Below are 26,584 nucleotides of genomic sequence, written 5' to 3'. Positions count from 1 at the left end.
GATGGGTATAAACTGGATAGTGTGGGGGAAAACACACCCGTGTACTGTTGTGCAGACAGGTGACAAATTGAAGGGGAAAACTGAATTAATATAATGGGAAACGTAAATAACTTCAGTGTCATCAGATCTCCATCAACATCTCGAAAACTTTGAGGTGACGTGATCATCAGACATGAGTATGACAGGTTTACTGATGCTCCGTCAACCGGTGTCAGACCCATTCATGGTCTCTGTCCATGTGTAGTGTGATTATAGATCAGGTCTAGCTTCTATATTAATACTGTGAGAGTATCAAAGCCTCAGTCCACAGAGAAATGCACACAGCCTGTATTCAGAAACTGAGCCTTAAAACCAGCCGTCAGGACTTCTGGAACTTTGTGATGTCACAACAAAGCAGTCACCAAGCCCCGCCCACCTGAACCTGCCATCCAACCTTGCAGGATTTGGTTTCTCTGAGTGTTTTTACCTGAAATCTGCTCTATTTCTATTCCATAACTTAGAAAAAATTCAGCCAATCAAGAAGAGAGACTCAGAGCCTCCTCTCTTCTGATTGGCTCACCAACTTGTTGTTACTAGAGCTCCAGAGAGAAGCCTAAGACAGGAGATGTAAAACTACACTGAGATGGTTTTTGGTTCTTAAAACCACAAATATATCTTCTTATGGATCAACACTTCAAATAAAACACAGAAGAAGAGGAAAATGTGGGACCTTTAAATAAATTTCCATCTCTTATATTTGTAGAAAAAGCAACAGTTACAGTAAATTGTACTGTCACACTTCAACCAGGAGGGCAGCCTACATCAAAGAGCCCATTCATTGGAAAGTTGACCCACGTCAATCAAGATCAGGAGGTTGTAAACGAGGGTCGGCTCATGTGTGCCGACCCATTCAGAGCGAGGGCAGACACGGCTTTGACCCGCATCACAGTGTCAGTCAGGATCAGACATCACTCTGACAACCTTAATCAAAACACCAACTATCCTCTGGAGTCCGTTGTTCCAGTAGATTTCCACAGACATGGGGACTGTGCACTGAAGCTGTTCTGCACACCCAACAACTTACTCACCAAGACACTCTACTGAATGACTGTTCTCATTTTTACTCGCTACCAATCTGTTTATCTTCAGTTATTTTGCGAGGACTCATTGGGTTTTCCTGCTTTTGAATTCGTATCATATTCTACTTTAATTTGTGATTTCCTGCCTTTCCTGCATCACACACACACACACACACACACACACACACACACACACGCAAGCTTGATGCTATATCAGAGACATCTTGTGGCATTACCTCCCAGTTTATTTCCTGCTCCTGTGGGTGTACAGCAGAAAGTGGTCTGTGCCTGTGTTAAATAATGTACCCCTCCCTATATCACTGTTCAACATCTGGTGCATCCACCAAGGTTTACCACTGAGGTTTCAGATGTTTTTCTGCTTTTAAAATTTCACCACAACCGCTGGAAATATTTGTATGTGACACCAGTCTGTCCAGGTGTTTCACAGCAAAAATCATCGTGGACCCAAGAAAACTCTTTCTACCTCTTGTCTAACCACATCAGATCCACTCACCTGGCTTTGTCTTTCTGATGCCTGAACCGGACCCGGCCGGTTCTCAGCTCCTCCATAGTGAAGGTGTTATCCCTGGTCAGCTCTCGGCCCGCCTTCCCTCTCCTCTCCCTGTCTTCTCCTTCCTCCCCTCTGAGCAGAAGCAGCCGCCCGTTGCCCGGGCTCTGGACGAGCTGGAAGATGAGCCGCTCAGATGGGCTGTCGGGGTCCTTCACCTGAAGCAGGGTAGGGGGCAGTGGGGCGAAACCGCCAAGGGGAACCAGCAGGGAACCGTTGACCTGGAGCGTGGGCGGGTGCATGTTCACTGAGAACAGAATGAGAAAGAAAAAGAGTGAAATTAATTACCCAGGAGTATTTGTCATTTCTTTGCCTTGTTTTCATCACGCACTTTTAAATAGATAAAAATAAAAAGATGTGAACTAAAAGTTTTGGGATGAAATGTCCAATTACTTTCATTATAGTAGATGTGATTGAAATAAAACATTTAAATGTATTAAGTGAGGAAACATTTACTGAAAAAAAGTTGTTTCAACAACAACTCCAGGTTGCATACTTAAATTGTAATTATAATGAAGTAGGAAAAAAAAACGTTCCTAACACAGTGTGGAAAAATACAGCCTCTAATTAATACATTTTCATGCTTTTTACAGCTTTAAATGTATCTAATTAAAATTACAGCTGTAAGTGTGTGACGAGGACAAGAGGAGGTGTGTGTGTGTGTGTGTGTGGGGGAGAGTTGGCTGGTGAAATACCAGTGAGGCATCTCGGTCTTGGCGTGGCATTTTAGAAGTTGACTTTAATTGGAAGTGACTTTGTTGAGGAACTTTTTAAAGATCAGCTCTTTTGAGAGGCCACTTTGTAATCTCATTATATCTCCCCTTAATGATGCCAATAGGCACTCTAAAATCTGAAACTTCCGGCCATATAATTAAACTCACAAATGAGAATAAAGTGTATAAATTAAAGCTATAGTTTCTCAACTTTTTTTTTTTTTTTTTTCTTGACTGGCAAAAAATTTAAAATAAATAAATGAATAAATAACAAAGCAATTTCTTTCTGGGCTATTTCCCATGATTAACTCGTGCATTAGTTGAAGTCTAGAGGCTGGAAAAATGTTCATTATTTCACAAGAAGAAAGCATTTATCACAAAGGCCACAAGATAATATATTTCTCTATTAGAATTATGCTTTGTCACATTTCAAAAATCAACTCAGAGCCACAGTGGCTCTCCTGACGGCCTGGGGCGTCTCTGCCTGCAGGTTGACATCCGCTGTTGAACATGAAAGCAGAAAGTAAAAAGTACAAGACGCCTCTAATGACCCGACTCTGCAGACAGCGTCTTTTTTCATTTCCCAGTATTATTCGGGAGAACCAATTATTATATTACTGACAGGAAGCTGTTAATGTCAGACAGTTAATGTTGGCGGTCTGTTCTCCAAATTTCTAACGGCTGAAAAGAATGAAAAAAAAAAACATTCCTGCTAAAAGTGGAGCCAAGGAAGAAGCAGAATTATACTTTTACTACTGTCACTACATTATTGGCCTTCGGTAATTATATTTGTAAGTTTTTTTCTTCTTGCTTTTGAACCTCACTCATCAGTAGTTTCTCTATTTTAACACTAGACATTTGAGTCGCGTGAATGTGAATGTGAATGTGAATGTGAACTTGTAGCAATGAACCCACAGAGAATTATCACAAACCCTGCAGCTCTACGGAGGTTTGTTTTTTAGCTTCAGGAGTTTGCGGAGACAAAAAGGAGAGTGAATATTATACGTACATTCATCAGGTGGTTGGAAACACGACTCTTCTAAATGATGCTCGGCATCTGCTGAATTGTTTTCTCTCAAATATTTGGTTATAAAAATATTCTACTACATGTTTGTCTGATTGTTATTCGGTTGCTTCTTGAAAAAAGAAAAAAAGAAACGAATGCAGCTTTAAATGGCGGTTATTTTTTCGGTCTTAAGCAGGAACCAGTGGAATCATCACAATAATAAAGCCTTAGAAAACTCTACTTCTTTATTTCCTGATTCAAACTCTCTGCTCTAAAGCTGATTATAGACAGTTACCTACAAGAAAAACACAAGTGAAAAATATAAACGTTCAAACTTGAGCAAAAAAAAAAAAAGAAATTGTGCTTATTCTGAGATTGCACTACTTTATAAACATGCAGAGAAATGGAAAGGGAAGAAGGGAGATAATAGACGTAGAAACACAGAGACATTCTCCTATACTTGGCTGTTGTGTGCTGTATGTTGCAATAACTGCGACGTTTCAAATCTCCCCTGGGCACTGCCATTTTTGTGCGATTGACAGGTCATTAATTAGCTCATTAGCTCTGACCTATATGTAGAATCAACCTGTGCAAAGACCGTCAGGAGAAACCTTTCCATTAATCTGTCGCCATAAAAACTACGTCATCCCAGTGAGTAAACAAAGATGGTATGACTTAGCACGAAAAGTGAACTCCTAAAATGAAAGCAGAACCATCATGATGGTATTACCGTGGCAGGTTCTGGTCTTCTGGTCGGCGTAGTACCCATGTCCGCAGTCGGGGGTGCAGTATCCCTCTATGAGGTAGGTTTGGTCGCGACAAGCTCGGCAGAGTCCGACCCCATCGCACAGCGCACAGTCAGACGAGCAAGCTAGTGACGATCAATTAGTCAAGAGTGTTAGAAGTTATGTTTTGAAAGCTATGACCTTCGTAAATTCAAAAGATATAAGATTCTATACTTTAATCTCAACCTTTTTTTATTCCTCATATTAAAGCTAAACTGATATCCTGACCGGGCACAGATACTATATTGTGAAATCATGCTGCACACACCTATACAAAAAATATTATATACAAAATATAGAGATAAAAACAAAGCTTAAAAGCTTACGTTTGCAGACTTGCGAGGAGGCGTCCAGGAAGTAGTTTCTGCCGCAGTCGAGCACGCACTGACCCTGCAGGGTGGCATGCGGAGGCTGGCATCGCCGGCACTGTCCGGGACCTTGACACTCCACGCAGTGCTCATCGCAGCCTGGCAGAGACACGGACACCGAAAGCATTTAACACATGGATTAAGCCAAAGTGACATCCAAGTGATAAGAAGCTGTTGCTCCAGTTTTCTGTGGATTATATTTACATTTTAATGATGGAGGTTTCTCATTTAGGAGAGCAGCTTGCATATGTTGAATGTATTACTATTGTATTATAATGTTTGTATTGTACATGGCAGCTCAGATACAAACAGGAGCTATAAAGCACTTTAAGGCCCAATCCCAATTCTGATTTTTACCCCTTGACCCTTGGAACTGAGTTACAAAGGGTAGTGGTTGAAATCTACCCTGAAGAATGCGAAACGTCATCAGTACCCTCCGATGGCTTTTACGTAAGCGGACGTAAGATTCAACATGCTGTCAAAATGTGAAAATCACGGACAAACGCAATTCTTTCACAACTTCAGTTTCACGCATCAATCGATCAATTGAAGAAAAAAAACACTGCTATATCACCAGGCTATTGTTAGCGATGCTAATGCACAAATCAGTATTAAAGATGTAACGTTAATGTTAGCTAACGTTACCGTTAGCTAAATGGCTACCGAGAATTTTTTTTGTGTGGATCATAATTCATTGAAACAACATTAAACTAAAACGATATAATGGTTGTTGTAATTTTCAAATCTTTACTGACGGAGAAAATTACATTTTGGAATTTATTCGGTCGCTTGGTTCGGTTCCGCAAGCCATCTTGCCGGGGAGTCGCAAGGCATTCTGGGAAATATCTCATAACACTCTGTTTGAAGTGTGCCCCTTGAAGGGATAGTTAGCCCTTACACTTCACCCTACCCCTCTATCTCAACAAGAATCGGGACACCCTGAGCCTGAGGTTGAACGAGCCAAACAGAGGGGTAGGGCTGAGTGGTAGGTGGGTGAAATGGGATTGAGCCTAAGGGTCCTCACATGAGAAACTACACCATAATATGCAGTACAGTAAACTGAAGATTCATAGAAACACCATCAGTGCTCAGACTCAGACTCAGGCTCTCAAGAAACCTTGTGGGTCCCCTGATTAACTGTTTTAATAAGAAATAGGTGATAAAAAAATAAAAGAGGAACAGTTGAAGGATAGATACATGCAGCTACAGTAGCAACAGCTGCAGATAGCTGCACCATGCGTTGGTGGACTGACCGAGGCATCTGTCTCCCTCTCGATAGGAGCCTGGGGAGCACCCCTGGGTGCACACTCCGTCCTGCAGCACGTAACCCTCCATACACTGCAGACAGTCAGTCCGCAGAGGGCCTTTACAGGCGTTGCAGCTCCAGTCGCACTCTGGTAACAGCACGGATGGGAAGGCAGGAGTAGGTGGTGTGTGTGTGGGGACATTGGGATTAGAAGTGAGGGGATTTTGAAGGGGAGAGCAAAAGGTGGGAGCAGAACAGAAAGAAAGAGAGAGAAAGAGACAGAGAGACAGAGAGAGAGAGAGAGAGAGAGATTAATAAACTCTTTTTCAGCAGGGGATTTATTTTAAACCCATTTGTCTCTTTCTCGCTTTTCACCTGCACATCTGCTCTGTTTGTGTTCCACATTAATATTGGCAAGAAAATTTAACACAATTAGGACAAATAAAACTCTGCAGCAATTACACAGATTATTATACAGAGCATACAGTGCTATGCTAAACACATTATCATTATAACAATGACATGCCAAAGGGCCTACAGCCATGCTAGCGGCTCTGTGAGGATGTGATGCTCTTTGTAAAGAAAACCAAACCAATAAGATGGATTACTAAGTAAATAAATGGGGACTTTCCTCAGCAGATTTATTATCGCTCAGTAAAGATCAAGAACTATCAGATGATCACCAAACTCATTAGGATACATTGTCTGATAAGCATAAATATCATCACTTGTAGACACTGGGCCTGGAGATATGTTGGTTTTAGTAAAGTAGAGGATTGATCAATGAACTAATTAACTGATATCATGATACTAACTGATAATACTAAAAAATACCACCTTTGTTTAAAGGTCCCATATTTTCCTCTACTTCTGTGATTTGTTTGAAGTGTTGCTCCATAAGAAGATATATTTGTGGTTTTAAGAACTAAAAACCATCTCAGTGTAGTTTTACATCTCCTCTCTCAGGCTTCTCTCTGGAGCTCTAGTAACAACAGGTTGGTGAGCCAATCAGAAGAGAGGAGGCTCTGAGTCTCTCTGCTTGATTGGCTGACTGTTTTCTGTGTCGAATCGAAATATAAAGCATAAAAATATAGCAGAATTCAGAAATCAGAGAGAATCCAAATCCTGCCAGGTTGGATGGTGGGTCTAGATGGGCGGGGCTTGGAGCATGGCTGAGAGTAGTGACTGCTTTGTTGTGACATCACAACGTTACAGTAGTCACGACAGCAGGTTTTAAGGCTCAGTGTCTGAATACATGCTGTGTGCGTTTCTCTGTGGACTGAGCGCTTTGATACTTTCACAGTATTAATATAGAACCTAGACCTGATCTATAATCAAACAACACATGGAGATCTACCTTTATACTATAAGGGAACTTTAAATCATTTGAGTTTTTATATATTTTTTCATAATTTTGTCTTAAAAACTACATGAGAAGTAGTTTAACATCTTAAACTTTATTATTATTTATATTAATTTTATTATTATGTAACAGTGGTAGAGTAGGAAGCCGACCACTGTGAAAAAATGGAAAAGTGGAAGCTTCCACAGGGTTTTACTGAGGATCCAAAGGGAGCCAAGAGGTAAATCCGGGGTTGCTCATTAGGAAAACATCACAGAAAAAAAGCTAAATGAATGTAGCTTGTTGGTAGAAGTGCTGAGGGTTTTTTTTTTTTTTCTCTCAGGGAACTCTGAAAGGTCCTCTGTGGCTGCGAACTGAAAGCTCCCAGAGGTTTCCTCAAAGCCCTTTTAGTTTTCACAGAGCAGCTAGCAGTGCTGCTTTCTACCACTCTGGGTTCATCTGGGGTTCACTGGATTATCCAGGTACTGGCTGGTGGGAGAAGAAAACAGCATCACGAGTCAGATGACTAAAACCACCTGTGGAGATGGGAGGCACTGCTACAGCAGCTGCCTCACAGGAAATCAAACTGTGTATCGAGCCACTAGCAGTTAGCTTAGGTGCTAATCCCGTAACAGACATGGGAAGTGGTGGTTCCACCTCAGGGCCGATGCTCCTTCTGGCCCCTGAGACGTGGAAAAATCTCATTACACTGAACCAAATTGCTGATAAAGGGAAGTCTATGAGGTGACCTTTGTGGGAAGTAAGCTTTACATGAAACGGCTTTCTGTGAATTAGAGCGGATATCTGCGCTAAGCCTGCAACGCATGACAACACAGCCGGGCTGGGTGCATTCTGAACTTAAACGCTATCTAGTCATTTTTCTTTGAGATAAGCACAAAGGAAAAATGGAGGCAAAACATTTTTCCACACGTCTTATTTGTGAGTCGGCAATAACACGGCGTGAGATTCAGCCTGAGTGGATGCAGCCCGGGCTGGTTAGTGGCTAAATGAACACAGTTACTATATGAACAGTGGAAAAAAAGACAAGTTATTCAGTCAGGACACAGATCCTCTGAGGCTCATTCATCAAACCCTCGGAGCGCCAGAAGATGTAATAGTGAGTTAGAACGCACACACAATATTTAGGATTTGCATATCTGGTCCCACAGTTTATTACATGATCGATGGACCCCATAAACTCAGTGTAGCACACTGCAGTACACGCAATATGGAGGGAGAGTAATAAATGGATATCATAAAAGGGGGACTACATATCCTCGTTGTTAATTTAGTGTCTCCCCTCGCCCTCCCTGTGCCACTGCAGTGTGTGGGGTTGTCACGGAGGGTGGCAGCATTACCTCTGCAGGCACGGGTCGTGGTGTTGAGGTAGTACTGATGGGCGCAGCTGTCATACTGGCACTCTCCAAACAGCAGCACCTTGGCCGGGTCGAGGCAGGACGTACAAACCCCCGCCATGTCACATGTCAGGCACTGGCTGTCGCACGCTGCCAGACACAAAAGAGGTTCACAACGAGGTCAGGGAGAAAATGGGAGATAAGATCAGAGGAGAGACGATCACCCGCCATCATTAAATCCTGGCTGTATGTGGCTTTGTTGGTCTAAATAACTTATGAACACAAGTTTCATATTTGTAGTAATTATCTCTTCAGGGCGACAGGATTCAATATAGAGTACAACAAGGATGTGTTGATTTGATTCTGTTTGTTTACCTGCTTATTAACAGGATATTTTTTCAAGATATTTAAAGCGTTTAAAGCATGTTTTAACATTTTCATACTCCACTTACTTGAATGAAAAACACTCTGGCAATTTGATTATCTATCACTCACTTAGCCTTGGGAGAGCTAAGCACTGTGCGAGTTCTTTTTAGTTACGAAAAGCAGCTGCAAAGGTTGAGTGAAATTATGCTGAATATCAGGTAGTAGCATGTGTCAGCCCGAATAAATGCCTGAAAATCATTGTTTTAAATGTTTTCAAGGCAGTGTCAGAAAATACAGAGATACGGCTTCAACTGCAGGAAACATATGTACAGCAAATAAAGTGGATGAGATTCTCAAAAACAAAAGGAGCTGGCATCTATTACACAACCACTGCATGCGTTCATATTAGCGTTTTTATTATTTCGTCCACCGCCTGTAAATCATTTAGGATCACCTGCCACATCCTGTAATCTCTGATGTAATCTCAGAGGTGTTACTAGTTTGCCTGTAGTGACATCTCTGCTTCTTTAAATATGTCAGATGTTCTCTATAGGCTGAGATACAGCGGAGGTATCCCCACTTACCCTGACAGACCCTGTGACCATTGTCGTAGTAACCGAGGGGACACTTGGGAGCACAGAGGCCCGACTGCAACAGTACGCTGTTCGTGGGGCAGGAAGTACAGGAGAGAGGCCCCACCCCACTGCAGGCCTCACAAGATGAATGGCATCCTGGGAAAAAAAAAAAAAAAGTAATTTCATTTCATTAACATAAATAAACTGAAAAAAGTGAGTTAAATAAGATGAAGATCGTGAAAGAGCAATACAAACAGTATATTAGATATACAGTATAAGCAGTATGAAATCAGTAGTGTGGTTTTTTTACGCCCTCGGACTGAGAAAAGTTGGATGACTAAAAGCTGTTGAAATATCAAAGAAGCATGTAAAACTCTGATTAAAGCCTCATTCTCCAGTTTAAAAATACATATTCATAAGTCTCACTAATCACTATCAAGGGCCTAATCATTCTCAGATTGCTCTGCTCCTCACACGCCAGCACCACCACCACACACTTCCTGTATCCAGGGCCTTCCATAATAATCATCATCAACACCAGAAAAAATTGCAGAAAAACTGGAAACTGGAAACTGAAAGCAAATTTAACTTGAAATTCGTCATCAGGCCTGAATAAACACAAAGGTAATATAATGAATATAATGGTGAGCAAATGATTAGGAGGATGAGGATGCGCGTGATATTGAGGATAATGAGGATGATGGGAATGATGATGAGAAGGGGAGGTGAGATGATGAAGGATGAGGAGGAGGAAGAGGAGGAGGATGAGAATTATAATAATGATGATGATTATGATGATGATGATGACTTTGATGATGATAAGAGTGATGATTATGATGGTGACGGGGAAGATGATGATGACGATGGAGGACGATGATTATGATCGGGATGATGATGAGAATGATGAGGATGTTATCATTAATAATAATGATTATAATGGTGCCTATGTTGGTGAATCATTTTCTTACTCCTGTTTTGAAAAGTGCTATATAAACAAAGTTTATTATCATTATTATTATTACAAATATTCCTAAACTGCCGATAAAGAAAGTGCACAGTAACTACATTAATACCAGTTTTCTCAAACATAGCAAATCTTCCAAATCCTAAAATCTCTTTCCAGCTCACAGTTGTTGTTGTCACTGTTTTGAATCTCTCTGACACATCGACAGTGAGCTGGGAGGAAATTCAAGGATTTGGTGTACTGTTGGGCACCGTAACAAAATCAGTAAGTGTATCTGCAAGTTGTTTTCTTAAGTCCTTCCATAGCCTGTGACCATGTGCACTGAAATCAATTCCACGGCAAAAACCCCTGGAAATATCCATCTGTCAGGCTACATACTTATTTATACACCAGAATGTTTCTTTTAACATTGACTGTGAATTCAGTATTTCTTTGCTTGTTGTCAGGAGGGTGAAGAAAAACTCCTTCCAGGTCAACAAATGATCCCCATTTGAAAAAAGTCCGTCCGATGAATAAAACATAAAAGCTTTGATCGGATTTTTCCGACACATTTTACATTCAGGGCAGTGACTTTCTTGACCTCTGACCTTGTTATATATTGTATAAAGACACAAGAATAGAAGTCCTTACTCATGCAGACTCCATGCCAGCTGTAGTGGCCCCCGGGACACTGAGAGACGCAGTGATCGCCGAGCAGCCAGGTCCTCGGCATTTTGCACCACAGACAAACGCTGCCGATGCCCGTCTGGAGGTCTGCTGTGCAGCGCTGGCAGTCTGGACTACACTCTGCAGGAAGGACAAACACACACGGGAAGGAAGGCGTATATTTCATATATCATTATAATGCACACATATAAACTTTGAGCCAACATCAAACACTGCTGTATTAACTTTGCTACATAAACTTACTTAAAGGTCCCATATTGTATGTGAGTGAGGTTTCCATGTCTCTTTTGATTATAGATCAGGTCTAGGTTCTATATTAACACTGTGAAAGTGTCACAGCGCTCGGTCCACAGAAAAACTAACACAGCGAGTATTCAGAAACGATTTTATTAAAACGAGCTGACAGGACTTCGGTGACTTTGTGATGTCACAACAAAGCCGTCATTCTCAGCACTCAGCCACACCCTGAGCCCCGCCCACCTGGACCCACCATCCAACCTTTCAGGATTTGGTTTCTCTGAGTGTTTTACCTGAAATCTGCTTTATTTTTATTCGATCACACAGAAAACAGTCAGCTCATCGACCTGTTCTTACTAGAGCTCCAGAGAGAAGCCTGAGAGAGGAGATGTAAAACTACATTGAGATGGAAAAGGGTTTTTTTGTTTGTATTTTTGTTTCAGAAGAAACACATTATTTAATATCATACTCTCCCTGAGATGCTAACAAACATTACATTTACACAGAGGCTATGTAAGGACCTTCAAATGACAAAATCATTTTTAGTCAGTGGTTAAATCCAAGATAAGAGCCACTTTAAAAATCTTGACCTTCATTGTTTTTTGATAGGATATGAATCTGAGGACAGAAACAGAGCCAGGGAGGTAATGAATACATTCATTCATGTGGTTGTAGTATCTACAAAACCAGGATTTCTAACACTGTCCAACTTTTTCCATCTGTATTTATTTCTCCTAAAAATCTATAAACTTTTTGGGGGATTGAAAGTCTGCAGGAGCCTTCTTCAAAGCCGTACAAAATAAAACAGATGAAGACAAGAGCAATTACGAAAAGAATGATTACACTGAATAAAAGTCCATAAAAGTGAGATTTTAATGAGGATGTCTCATCTAGAAATACTGGTGGTTGGTCATAATTTGCACCAATCAAACCCAACTAATTGCTCCTCTGTGAGGAAGATAATTGGAAAAGCAAAGAAACTCTGACAACCAGTTGAAAGAGGAGACGCCATGCTGTGTCTGTCTGGTATCCTCTCTTGATATCCGTCTGTGTTACACCTGTGACTCCTTCACCTCCCTCCTCCCCACACTGCGGGGTCTCCCAGGAGGAGGAGACATTAGTGGAACAATAAAGAGCACCCCGCTGGTGGTTTTATCTGATGCTATCTTGGTTGTGTCTGGCTGGCACAGTGGTGGGTACCTTAAAGTTATCCATCCATACTAAGATAATTATCTACGCTGGAGATGAGAACAACGGGGCTCTGCAGGTGAGGAGCCGGGTGTCAGCCAGGTGAGGAGAACAGATAAAGAGGTGGATCACGTAGGGGTATTAGAAGACCACGAAAGCACCTCGTTTTTTTGCGAAGGATTAACATAATTGAGAAAAGATGCTTTGTATATTCATATACAAAGTATATGAATATGAAACCATGTGACAACAACGTTTTAGGATTTAATCAGAAAATGCGACAGGAGATCTAATCTGCATGTATCTGCAAGTTGATGCAGTTTCTAAGTGTTTTGACAATCAAGCGGAAGGACGAATGAACAAAACTGAAGATTTTCAAATGAATAATGAAATAAAAGACAAATAAATTAAAATAAAGTAAGAACTGCACTTGGAGCAACCTGGATTTTAAACCAAGTGCTCATGGGATAAACACTAAAACTAAAACTGGAAGGAAATAAACTACTACTGCTACTTTTTCTATTCTTATCTGACATAAACTAAAAAGAGCAGGTGTTTTTTTTAAAATATCTCTTTGCCCTGTAAACACAGGCATGTTATATTTAACTCTGTTTCCATGCCCTGGTTACATATTTCTATTCATACTCTGTACTTTCTTTAGACTAGTACTTTTTCCACTGTATCATTCCCCATGAAAAAGAATATGCTGCAGGTTTATTAGTTTTTAGAAGATGATACTCTGCTTACACCAGCAGAATCAGTCTCGTGGCCCTGAGGGCGAAAATCCACTTTACCTTCAAGTCTTAACTAGAATTAACGCCTCGTGGTTGCACGCCTCCGCCGACCAGTCGAGATGCAGTTTACGTCCGTGTCTCTCCAGACTCACATCATTCATGGAGTCAAGACTATGAAGGAATTTAATAAAAAGGTCTTAAGTGTATTTTTTAGTGGAATTAATGTTTAAGTATGGTCACAGTCTCCTGTTCTGTTCCCTATCTGTGTTTTTGCAGAACATTATGACGTCACAGTGAAGTTGACCTTCGACCTTTGATCACCAAAATCTAATCAGTTCATCCTCGAGTGCAAGTGAACGATTTAGCCAAATCTGAAGTCATTCCCTGAGGGTGGTGCTGAGATATCGCGTTCATGAGAATGGGAAGGACGGACAAATGAAAACACAATGCTACAGGTGTCGCTGGCAAAGAGGCTGTGGTTTTAATGAGCACAAGTGAACTTAAGTTAAGTCTCAAGTTTGAACAGTTTAGCTTCAGGAGGCGAGAAAGTGAGAAACTGGAAAAAATAAACTACATTTGACAACAGCCAAGATTCCCAGCTTCACCGGTTTGGGTCTATTCATGAGTTCATTTCCTGGAAAAGAGCCTGTTGTACATATATTTTATGAAAAGTGTCAGGTTCTATTTCACGCTAACAGTATATTTAAGGTGCATTACTCAAAGTGCTGTCAACCTCCTGTGACACCGATTTGGTTTCATTTTTTGGGAATTATAGACGTAGAATCTATAGTTCTAAGGTTAGGATTAGTTATTTCTCATGATGGATTTTGGACATATTTCTGCTTATGAGCCACTTTGGTGAAGTAGATGCAGTAAGACATTTCTTTCAGGAGACATAATTGAGTGACTTCTCTGTAAGAACAGGCATCTACATATATCTACTACACCGTAAACCATTTTTTTAATTAAATGGAGAAATGTTTTGATCGCTCTTCGTGTGACTGACAGCTATTTTTTGTCTCTGCTTGCATATTTCTGAATAGCTAACATTTAATTCAGACAGTGAGATTATTTCTGCCTCCAGAGCAGCTTTGCCTCTGGGAGAAAAAAAAATAGAAATGCTTATAGAATTTACACTCCTGAATCTCCTGAACATGGCATCTGCCCAGGTGAGTCATACGCTCCTTTCTGAAGCGGAGCCAATATCAACAGAGTAGAAGGAAAGAACTTCCTCTGTCATCTCACATCCACGCCTTTCATACCACATCACTTTACAACAAAACATGTATCAGCATTCCTCCTGCCAACACTCTGCAGGCGATACGGCTCCGGGGGCCAAACAAATGGCTCCACAGCAGAGATAAGATAACTCAGGCGTCAGGCGTTATTGACTGAGCAGACTAAAACTGAATATAAAACTAAAATGGTATTGATTTGGGTCCTCAGAGTCCCTCTTTATGGCGTAGTTACCATTTTTGAAGCACATAAAAAGGTATGCTGGAGTTATAAATGCATGGCTTGCAGGCTGGATGAGCGTATTCTCCCGTGGGCCGGATTTATACTAGACATTATCCTATGTCATGCTTTTTCTTTTTCTTTTTTTTTACTGCATCTCCAATATATAGATACATAGAGCAGAGATAAACGTCTTTAACGAGAGTCATACAGGAAAAATCAAGGCTCTAATGTCTCTCAATTAGCTGCTTCTTCACAATTTTGTGCGGCTGAAAACATAATAAAACTTGTTTTCTCTGAGCAGTTTCGTCTCAGGGACGGGGCCCGAGTGCAGCAGCAAGTTCAGAAGGAGAAGAGGAACAAAAGTGGGGCATCATTTTTATTTGAAGTTACTGGCGTAAGAAGAGACAGAGAGAGAGAAAAGCTGTGTGGTCCTCTTGACGCTGCCTTCACCCTGTCTAGACACGTCGCCCCAACAAAGAACGGATTTACAGATGCAGCTATTAAAGAAGTCCTACTTTTCGCTTCACGCTCACTTCGGCTCAGTCCCCAAAAACTGAAGATGTTCTGATCCTGTCGAGGATAATGTGAGGGTAAGTATCAGTCTGGAAACAGGTTGGGAGACACAAAAGTCTTATTTTGAAAATTCTGCTCCACAAACGAGGGACAAGAGCACATGATAAACTCTGTGTGGACTTTTACACCACAGAAAAAGTAACTATTTTATTAAGTTCATGGAACATTTCCGGTGCCAAATAACAAAAACCACGTGATAAAGCACAAATTATTATCGCATTTATGCACAAAGAGCAGTGCATCATATTCTATTGATCTCTAATTAGCTCTGTGCCCGAGTCCTCCTCAGGAGAGAAACATGGGCAATAAAAGATTTAACCCATTTATTCCCACAAAAAATATTTTGTGCTCCCGTCGTTTGCACATCTAGTCAGTGGTTTTAAATGCACCCCTAAAATAACAATTAGGAAAAAGTCAAGATTTTATTTGTTCTCTTTAAAGGTCCTACGTTGTATAAAGTCAGATTCCCATGTGTTGTTTGATTATAGATCAGGTCTAGGTTCTATATCAATACTGTGAAAGTGTCAAAGCCTCAGTCCACAGCCTGCATTCAGAAAACCAGTCAGGATTTCCTGAACTTTGTGATGTCACAACAGTCTCCACCTTCAGCTACGCCCCAGCACGGCCCACCTGGACCCATCATCCAACCTTGCAGGATTTTTTTTTTTTCTCTAAGTGTTTTAAGTGAAATCTGCTGTATTTTTATTCGAGCACTCACTTGCTGGAGCTCCAGAGAGAAGCTGGAGAGAGGAGATGTAAAACTACGCTCAGGTGGTTTTTGGTTCTTAAAACCACAAATATATCTACACTAAAACGTATAAAAAATTGAACTTTTAAGAGTCAGCAGAGGTTGAAATGAAATTTCCACAACCATGTTTTTATATTGTTTTTACTTTCTTCCATTAAGTCTGATGAAAGAAATGCCTGCAGGGTAGATTAAAGATAAATGCTGAATCTTCTACAGTGTTAACCACTGTAAATATCAAACAAGGTCTCAGCTCAGGGTCACACTGAAATGCTACTGTCTGTGTTACAGTACTAAAAATACATTTTACAGATCTATACAGAGCTTGTAGGTTAGAGTACGACTTGACTTCAGTAAATTTGATAACGGATTCTGTCAGATTTCCTCTGATGAATTGATTTAAAGGCAGCAAAAGAATAAAACATTAGCTGTTTAAGGCCAAAGATGTTGTTACGAATGTGGTCATATTGTTTTTTTTGGTTGTGCATGTTTTTTTTTTTTTCTTGTGGCCTGAAAATTAACATGACGTGTGAATGAGTGTTCGTGTATGCAAATGATGATGGGTGATTGGTGGACAACATTGGATCTTGCAGCTGATTGGCTCCTGTCAGATGTCCTCTTCAGGTATAAGGAACCAAGATGGCGCGGCTGAGCTGCAAGGGGAGAAACTCATCTACCTCCTGTCCTAACCGGCCACACCAGTCTTTGCCTGCAAGTAACTTTTCCCATTGACTGCCATTTTCTTTCGATAACCATTTCTCCTGTTTATGTTAGTTAGGGAGGTTAGTTATTGCATGTTGGTTTTGTCATAGTTGGGTAGGTTATCGTGGTGTTTTCTTTCCAAATAAATGGTTTGTTATTTTGGCCTTTGTCCACCCTGAAGCTGGAATATACTCTCAGTTTATTGGAAAGCACTTTGCAAAAAACCACAACAGTTAATCTGTTCCTGTGGCTACTTGGCAGTTGGGAAAGACATAACTGATGTGAAAAACCAGATCCGTTTCCCAATCATAACTGGAAAAAGTCAAATTTTTGGCTGGAATGCAACTGCGGGGCCAGTCCTATAATCTGTAATGTCCCTGACTGACTGAGTGATCATATTTCCACCACTGGTCAGCCGAGTGCCTCGTCACTGAGTTGGAGTATCTAGTGCAAACAGGTTCTTTTCGGGTGGGTGTTTACAGTCTGCAGCGCATTGTCTCTGGATTTAGAGACATTTTTCAAACAAGACTGGGAATAAACCTGCTACATGACTGGACCGTGAATGGATGCCGACCGGGGGCTTAGGGCTGCACCTGTCTACCGAGTAGAAGATATTCTGTCTCTTCTAACTTTCCTTCTGAGTGATCGTTTTACAGTAAATACAGCGGAAATCACGGCTTAGTCTGTGTCTCTCATTTATGTCCAACAGGCAGTCCAGACATATATTAGGTTCTGACCTAATCTCGTTTTACTCTCTGGTTAAGCTAAGGAGTTACAATTCTCAGTGGACTAGTGCATTGACAAATCTTTTTACGGTCAAATTCATATCAGTCCTCAGCATCAATACACAGGAGATGCATGAAAAGAGACATCGACATCTTATCTTGAATATGTTACAGTGGTGGATTGTTGATCTATTTATCAGGCAGAAATAAGAAGAAAAAAAAGATCCCATATCTTTTATCTCAGTGTTGGCATGGCTTGTTGCTATGGTGATGTATTCCTCTTATCCAACATGTGCATCTATTTTAAGCTCTATAAATAATGGTTCCGGACACAGTCATGACGAAGAGCAAACTCTCACGGCTGTGAGCTTTGAGCTTTAGTGTTCCACAAACTGTCTTTCATTTGGACTCTGAGAGCTCAGATCTCAACGCTTCAGCGTCACGGCTCAGACGCCGAGTCTCTTTCCATCAGAGGAGAGAGATGTGGGGGGGGGGTGAAGAAGAGAGAAGAGAGTGAGAAACTCTTTCACACTGCTGCTGATACGAGTTCTCACATTAGACTCAGGTCGATATGAACAGCTAAATTATCATATTATTTGCATCTCAATTCAGGTTTTGTTTGGATTGCAAGTTGTAGATTTTATGTCATTTTTTTTTTTTGCAGACATGTCTGATTCTTGTTTACACTCATAACACAAACGACAAATGAGCAGCAGTTCAGGATGGAGCGTGTTGGCCCTGAACAGAGTCTCACATAAAAGCGCTTTAAGGACGGCAGCGCTTGTGGAATTTGGCGAATCAATGGGGCTGGGAATGGCCGGCCATAATAAAATATTCCTGTAGAGAGACACAGATGGGAAGAGACGGAGCGACCGTAAGAGAAATATGGACGGATAGAGGACGAGAGGAGACAGCTGATAGTGAGACGTCCGCCTCGGACGGACGCTATCGTATGAACTGAACTGTGATTGAGAGCGAAAAAGCCTCATCTCCTTAAAGAGGTTAGGTAACAGCGATGGTACCACTGGGTTGGTAGAGAGAGTGTGTGTGCGTGAGAAATAAAGTGAGTGTGTGACAGAAAACAAGGAAAAGTAAAGCAAGATTTTAAAAAAGGGAGGAATAAAGTATGAGTGTATGTGCAAGTCTGAGAATTAGTGTTCAAGAGGGAGTTTTGTGTACATGTGTGTATGCGTGCGGGTGTGTGTGTGTGCGTGTGTGTATGTGCGTCCTGGCCATGCAGAAATGATGACCTGAGTACTTCTCCGGCCCAGAAGTGCCACAAGGCATCTTTTATTAACTAGAGTTTGGCTGAGCTTGACCTATTTGAGATTAGGGTTGTGTGTGTGTGTGTGTGTGTGTGTGTGTGTGTGAGTGTGTGTGTGTGTGTGTGTGTGTGCATGTATGTTTGTAAAACAAGTATATGTGTTTATTCATGCACATGTATTTTCTATCCCCATGTTGTTTAACACTTGTACACTTCAGTCCTCTGCACGTACTGATTTTGACTCAGCGATCACCTATGTCTCGACATGTGTGTGTGTGTGTGTGTGTGTGTGTGTGTGTGTGTGTGTGTGAGCTGAAATCTGATTGCAGATCCACATCTCCAAACAGTTCATGTCATCAAAACCTGTAATTAAAAGTCAGTTCGTCTGTTTTTTTTTGGCCCCCTCAGATTGTGTTTATACCCCCCCCCCACCCGCTATCTCTTCCATGCTGGCTTCCCATCGAGTAAACATGCCTGTTTTTAATCTGCAGCCAGCGGTCCAGACAGGTAAAAACTCATTTCATTAAGCAGGGAGAGGGAGGACAACAGCAGGAGCTCCCTTTACACACAAACACTCACAATATTACCTTTCCTATTTATCTTCTGTCTGGTAGTTTATCATATTTGTGTGTGCCAAAGACAAACAGCATTTTTTTTTATGTGCGTGTGTGTGTGGGTGTGTGTGTGTGTGTGTGTGTGTGTGTGTGTGTGTGTGCAGGGTGAGCAGTGTGTCGGGAGCTGTAAAGCATCTTCTGTCTGTGCTGTTTGTTAGTGAAGATCTAAAGAAGCTCATCTTTATCCCACTGGATATTTCACATACAGCGTCTCTGAAAGGTAAAACTGTGAGTGAGAAACTCATTAAAAGTTTTTCTTTTTTTTTTTAAATTACACGGTTGAGGTACGTTTACGGAAAGAAACTTTTTTCCCAGTTTGTTGTAGAGAGGGAGGAGCCAGGAAATGCTTTATGTTGCGGCTTTTAATTTAAATGATTTCATCTTCATTTTGGAGAATTCACAGTTTTTCTGACTCTGAATAATATTAAATACTTATTTCTTGCAAATTGGGAGCAAAACAGTGGCAAATATATTTTTTCAAACTTGACAATGAATTTTTTAAGTGTGATCTTTAGCTTTAGCGCACTGTTAGCGATGCACAAAGCAGAATATAAGCCTTAGTGATTGGACTTCTCAGACGTGTAACTTTTTTTTTTCCAGTCAAAGAAGCAGATTTTTTCTAAGACACGTTTTTTTGTAATAATGATTCAACCAGTTTCATCTCCATCCAAGACATGAAGTGCTCAAACGGTCACTTGAGTGTTTCTATTAGAAAATAAATAGGATTTCTGAGACAACGTCTTCTTATCATTTACTTGCAGATGGCTGATTGGCCGACGTCAACAGCTGCTATAACTCAAAGTAGGTGAGTAAACTTGCTGATGAAAGGTTTTATATTCTGCCAACTGCTCTGACTGGAACGAATTTCAGTGGTTTTTGGGGTGGTTTTTTTTTTGTTGTTTTTTTGGGGTAGAAGAGTGCATCCGGTCCGAGACCAGCTGGGATGAAGGATTTGGTGAAGCTGTGTTTCTTTAATTATTCAGAAAGTGATTGAAAAAAAAGGGCGGATTTGTGTGCTGCCATCATCTCATACTGAACAACAAATTCCAACATTTAAATTCTTATAATAAAAAGTTTCTCCAGCAGAAATGAGAGGAAGTGTGGATTCTTTTAAAACAAATCTTTTCTGATGAGACTCACCTACAGTCAAAACCAAAGACAGTCTACAACAAAGACGCAATTTACAAGCGGCGCCAATGGTAGGAAATGGTATACACTTCCTGTCTCCTAAGTGGGCGTGGTCGTGATAGCGTGACCTAATTTTGCCGCTCGTTTTTATCTGCTAGTTTGATATCCGATCAACCCAGTACTAGATCATATCATTCCAATAATATTCTCCCTTTCCCTCCAAAAGCAGTTAAATAATAATAACGATAATAGTATTACGGAGCAAATAAATATACGTTTTATGTAAGTTTTAACTTTGAAATCATGGTTTCACGTATAAGTCCCTCCTAACTTCTGTTTATCTGGTCGGCAGCACTGCAGCAGGCATAAAGCAGGTTATCGTAGCTGCAGATGTACACGTGATTTGTCTATGTGTGTTTGATGAAGCTCAGTAAGCAGAGCAAGGCACTAACCCCCACTGGAGTTGCTGGTTCCATTCACACTGCGGCGACTCAGGCTAAAAATACAAGCACTCATGGCACACCCAAACACACACACACGCACGCACGCACATTTAAGCCGACTTACTGAGGCACTCTCTAGTGACAGCGTCGAGGAAATGCTCATCTTGGCAGCTCGTCCTGCAGTAGCCGCTCTGCAGGGAGGCCGGCGGGGGGCAGGAGGTGCAGTCGGCCTGCGAGGAGCCGGAGCAAGTCTGGCAGGACGGGTGACACGCTGGGGGGTGGAGGACACAGAAGAAAAGGGTCAAAATTAGACAAGAAATAAGTTTAAAGTAGTGACACAAGTTAAAAGGGAGCGACAGGAGAGGAGGCAAGGAGGAGAAGTGGGTTGGAAACAGAGGGGGAGCAAGAAAAAGTGAGAAGAGAGGAAAGAGGAGGAGAAGAGAGAGTTTAAGGAAAAGAGAAAAGAAAGGAGGCAGGGAAGGATGAGGTAAAAAATGGGGTAGAGGAGGAGTAGGAGATGAATTAATTCACGATGGAGGTTTTCTTTGAGTACTACCCAAGAATTATTAACTGTGTTTTTAACCATCAACCACATTGTACGCTGTTGGAACAACCATTAAGTACAGTGATGTTGGGGGGGGGGGGGGGGGGGGGCAGACAGCAGACAGATAATGTTTTTTATTGAGAGATGTTCTACAACAATTTGGTCGAGGTTGTTATTCATTCACTGTTTATCACATTATCAAGGAGAAAAAACTCTCCAGCAGGAACAGCAAAACCCATTAAACCCAAACCCTGCTGTCAAAACTGATGACACATATGTTGCTGTACCAAGCTCCAAAACACAAGTCCTTAAAGGTCCCATATAGTATAAAGGTAGATCTCCATGTGTAGTGTGATTATAGATCAGGTCTAGCTTCTATATTAATACTGTGAAAGTATCAAAGCCTCAGCCCAAAGAGAAATGCACACAGCCTGTATTCAGAAACTGAGCCTTAAAACCAGCCGTCAGGACTTCTGGAACTTTGTGATGTCACAACAAAGCAGTCACCAAGCCCCGCCCACCTGGACCCACCATCCAACACTTGCAGAATTGGATTTCTCTGAGTGTTTACGTGAAATCTGCTTTATTTTTATTGGATTAATCAGAAAATCAGTTAGCCAATCAGAAGAGAGGCTCAGAGCCTCCTCTCTTCTGACTGGCTGTTTGTGGACACCTGATGAATGTGAATGCAACGTTCACTTTCTTTTCAGCTCCTCAGAAAAAACATCTGTCTCTTTAGTTGCTAGATGTTCCTCTTTCTTCACCAGCTTCCTCTCTGAGTTTAGTCCTTAAGCTGTCTGGTGGCATAAAGAGGGTTAATCAGAGCTTGTTTACGCGTCAGTTTGTGGGGAACAGGTTTCTGCTGCTGCTGGAAACAGAGCTGAGGAAAACACGGAGAGAAAATGTGCCGGAAAACAAAAAACCTATGAGGTACGAGAGCTGATGATAATTATATCAGCCATCCTTCTCACATTACTCACAGTAATTTGATTAATTGCAATTATAATAAAAATATCGATTAAATGAAGCTTGAACTAAATTACTGCTGTATTGCCTGGCATTAAAAAAAAACAAACACCAAAACTTTGTGGTGAAAGTTTACTCTCTTCAAGACAGAAATACAATACTTCTTCAGGGTATCTGGGTGGCTTCTAATGAGCCGATCCAGCACTGAAGGAGACGAGGACCAGTGAACAAACAAACCCCATTTATTTTGCTATCCAAGGGGGAACATAATCTAAACCCATTGTTCTTCTTCACCGTCTAGGTAGACATCAGCGCGTGCCGTTTCAATTTCCCAACCAAAGTCTGGAGCAAAACAAAAACAAAAACAAAACTAAACAAAAAAAAAACATTATTAAGAGATCCGGTGCTGTTTACTGCAGGTTTTTATTTTCCTCAGGACAAATAATAAAATTCATCGTGTTTAAAAAAAAAAAAAACCCGAGGATGAAGCTGGTGGATGTAAATAAAAGGGTCGTCCTGCAAGAAACTGAGCCGAGGTAATGAATGGGAGATTAGAGCCAATGGATTTTCATTAAAGAGGAGGGTAATTGTGTGTGTGTGTGTGTGTGTGTGTGTGTGTGTGTGTGTGTATGTGTGTGTGTGTGCGTGCTGTGGTAGCTACTGCACTGGTACTCCATACATCTACGTTTGTTTACTACATTCAGTTTGGTGCTATATAGAAGGCAGGAGTCGATCTGACCTTGATTCTTCCTGCCGCTGGTGTTTGTTGTGCTGTTAATTTAGCCTGAACGTTTCTACATGCAGCTTTCAAACACAACTAAACCATTAACCGTGTAATTTGTGCAACTGCGCTTCACAGAGTAAACACACTCACTGATCCCACTTTAACGCCACACTGTTAAAAAGCCTCCACCAAGTGACCTTTCATAAAAATGCATCTAATTCTGCGGTGAACACAAACTGAATTTTTAACAGGTATATATATATATATATATATATATATATATATTGCACACGTTCCCAAGCTCGTCACGTTAATTAATTTGGTGTAATGTCAGTGTTTTTCATTACACTTACTAAACTAAAAACTAACTGGACTCGTTAAAGAGATCGGATCGGAACTCCCCCGAGTCCCTTCAAACAGCTTCAGAAGAAGAAGAAGAAAAAAAAGAAACTCACATCTCTCATATAATTACAATTTGGCTCATTTACAGTATCTGTTTAATTTCCCTCCGCATATGAAGAAAAATGTGAAAATTTGTTATGAGTGATTATACCATTGTCCTATAAATCTGAGCTCAACTCGTCATTAATCACAACTTCTCACAACTTTTCAGTAGATTTTCTAGTAACATGCCAAAGCTATTCCCATTTTAAACAAGTTTTGTTGCTTATATTGTGCAGCCACTATGGTTTATTCTTGATTAAGGCAGGTTGAGGCTACAGATGTTCTGACACCATAACAGCCGTATACTACTAACCCTACTTACCGTCATCCTTCAGAGCATTCAAAGACCAATTGCGTCACAGCGGCGTAGCTAGGTGGTCGCCTTTTTGAAGATTCATTCGGTGTCAGTGATGAAAATATAAGCGAACAACACCGACAGAGACCGCAAGGATTACACTTTTAAATCTAAGTATTGGGTTTCAGCTCCGTTCAACGGCTAAACGGTGCAACTGTTAAAACCAAGGGCCTGAAAAGCTCAAGTTTTTCTCAAGTTTGTTAAGTAGGGGGAGCGGTGCTTTGCAACGCAACAGTAAAGATGGTGACACAAAGTGAAAATCCTCCGTAGGCCACACCGTCTCATATCTGTCTGGCCCACGCCTGTGTAGACCACGTCCTCAGAAAGAATGTGGCCCCTGAATTGGGACACAGCTTTTCTTCTTCGCTGCTCTAAAACAGTAGTTGCCAGTGGCTGCGCAGCGCAACTTCCTGTGTAAGCTAAGAATTGATTTCTGGGAAAAGTGCAGTTTTATCCGAGACATTATAAAGTTTATGAACACATTACGCGGCACTGAATAGGCGCGTAGACTTGCGTACTTGCCGATACCTGAAACCATATCTGAGGCTTTTCTGAAACTAGTGTCGGTATCAGAACAACTCTAACTGAGGCACCAACTGTTTTAGAGGCACTGCTAGTAACTATGACAACAGTAATTGTTTTTTGTTTTACTGTAGGAATCCACAAGGTGCTGCAGTTAAAAGCATCAGGTACATATTTAAATGATTAAACGCCATCCTAGACATGAACACCATCTCTCTCCTGGAACATGGAGGACCAGCTTCCAGCCCCGAGGACATGTTGGGAGAGTTTCCCCTCCAGTCCTCAGGGCTTCACAGGGCTGTCTTGAAAGTTGAGGTTAGAAGCGAGGGCTGGGGATTTTTGTCAGTTGGTGTGCTGACAAACATACCAGCTGAAATATGTGCGCTCTCACCTTGGCACTGATTGTCCTGGATGAAGAAGCCCTGCGGGCAGGAGGTGACGCAGCGACCGTCGTGCAGGCCGGACGAGGAGGGACAGGACGTGCAGTTGTCTGCAGATGGCCCGGTGCAGCGCCGGCAGGAGGGATGACACTCTGAAAAAAGGACACACAGAACACTTTTCATATTCCCTACAAGAAGAAACACACAAAGCCGTGGACAGGGGACAGAGTATGCTCAGTCCCAAACTGTGCCTCCTCCTCCTCCTCCTCCTCACTGCCTTCCTCCTCCTGCCACAGTAAGAGAAATAAAATGACAGAATGAGTTGACATCCTGGTTTCTAGCTTTAAAACTTTGCTGTATCGGTAATTTTCTGCGGGAAAGGTTTTTTGTTTGTGGAAAATAATTTTTAGTATGAAGCTCAGAAGCAACCACTGTTGAAGTGTGATGAGAAATCAGCTGAGGTGCGTTGCGGATTTTTTTTGCTGTGAACTATATCACTGATTTAGCAGCATAAATGCATGGACACTAAATGGAGGATGGCTCTGAGGGTTGCAGTTGCAGCCCGCAGTACCTGCGTCTGAGCTGCGGCCAGTTTTTTGTGATCCTGCGGCCACTTTGCTGTATCACGTTCCTACGCTGTTGGCATTCTGTGGAATCAGACTCTGATGAAGAGCTTCCAGTCCGCCCTGCCAGCTAGAGGTAATGTAACACTCAGATGAGGCCAGCAGGCCGCTTCACCAATCAGAAGTTACACATTAACACCGGAGTCAGTGCCAGCTCAGAGAGCCTGATCCAAGGCGGCCACACGCCAGCAAAGACTCCTGAAATATGCTCTTCTGAGCAGTGGAGCATATTTAATAGTCCAACTATTGAGTGTAGATAATGAAACATAAAACTTCCACAACGATCGGTTTAGGATGATTTAAATCTCAAAAGATTATAACATTCGGAAATGGTAAGTGAAGTGTTCAAAGTTACATCAGGTAACTTGACCTCTGAACGGCAGCAAAACACGCCACGCTCGCGTTCAAGGATCAGAAAAAGACAAGCAAAGTTTCAAAGACAAATACAACTGAAATACCTTCACATCCACCAAGAAATGCAGCAGGACAATATTTAAGAGCAAATTAATTAATTCAATAAAGTTAAATTAAATAATAAGTTATGAGGAATAAGTTTGAGAGCAGTTATGACATAATAAATGGCCCTCAATTTAATGAAAGGAAATAAATTTGGAATTAATTAGCAGGGAGTAAAGGATTTCTAATTTAACTATATACCTAAGATAAAGTTTGATTTGAAAGTTTTGAACTGAACTGAACTGAACTGCTCTCACCTGATACAAGCATCTTATTTGGACTAAAGATAAGCTGCTGCATTTTAAGAATTGTACAGCTTTTAACTTGCCACTATCACACATTTAACCAGTATTCAATTCAGCTTTATGTGTAAAGGTTTTTTGTGTATATATATATATATATATATATATATATAAATATGTTCTTGGCTTCAAATACATGCAACCTCCCTGGCCCCCGGATTATTTAACCTTTCCCTTACATGCTCCCATACCCTGCACCCCCACACCACAGCTGCCCTGAAACTTGGCCTTCTGTGCAGCCTTTGATGTCTGCTTTGGCAGCATGAAGACAAATAGCTGAGCAACGCTATCAGCTCTGGCAGCCGAGCGGAGCCACGAACCAGCCGGCTGCTGCCGCTGCTGCTGCCGCTGCCGCTGCTGCTGCTGGAGGTGGTGGGAATGAAAGACAAAAGGCCTGTCACCAACTGGCCAGGAGCACCAAGTGTGTGTGTGTGTGTTTTACTAC

At 41.4% G+C, this 26,584-nt stretch overlaps 1 protein-coding gene across 1 annotated transcript in view; it reads right to left on the bottom strand.

Annotated features, from left to right (window-relative positions):
* The window catches only part of fras1 (Fraser extracellular matrix complex subunit 1), a 157,166-nt gene that overhangs the window by 71,209 nt on the left and 59,373 nt on the right, over positions 1 to 26,584 (bottom strand). The window contains exons 17-25 of the mRNA XM_087176054.1: positions 24,770 to 24,910; positions 20,948 to 21,094; positions 10,977 to 11,132; positions 9,392 to 9,538; positions 8,445 to 8,591; positions 5,752 to 5,892; positions 4,457 to 4,597; positions 4,076 to 4,216; positions 1,573 to 1,873 (exon numbers count right to left, since the gene is read on the bottom strand). Of these exons, the coding sequence (XP_087032180.1) occupies positions 1,573 to 1,873; positions 4,076 to 4,216; positions 4,457 to 4,597; positions 5,752 to 5,892; positions 8,445 to 8,591; positions 9,392 to 9,538; positions 10,977 to 11,132; positions 20,948 to 21,094; positions 24,770 to 24,910 (1,462 nt within the window). The remainder of the gene's footprint in view (positions 1 to 1,572; positions 1,874 to 4,075; positions 4,217 to 4,456; positions 4,598 to 5,751; positions 5,893 to 8,444; positions 8,592 to 9,391; positions 9,539 to 10,976; positions 11,133 to 20,947; positions 21,095 to 24,769; positions 24,911 to 26,584) is intronic.

Source organism: Seriola lalandi, unplaced genomic scaffold (assembly GCF_002814215.2).
Source record: "Seriola lalandi dorsalis isolate HSWRI2012SDOR001 ecotype SW California unplaced genomic scaffold, Sedor1 jcf7180002054524, whole genome shotgun sequence".
NCBI classification, from domain to species: Eukaryota; Metazoa; Chordata; class Actinopteri; order Carangiformes; family Carangidae; genus Seriola; species Seriola lalandi.
The sequence above is the reverse complement of the archived record's forward strand: the minus strand, read 5'-3'. Positions and strand labels throughout refer to the sequence as shown.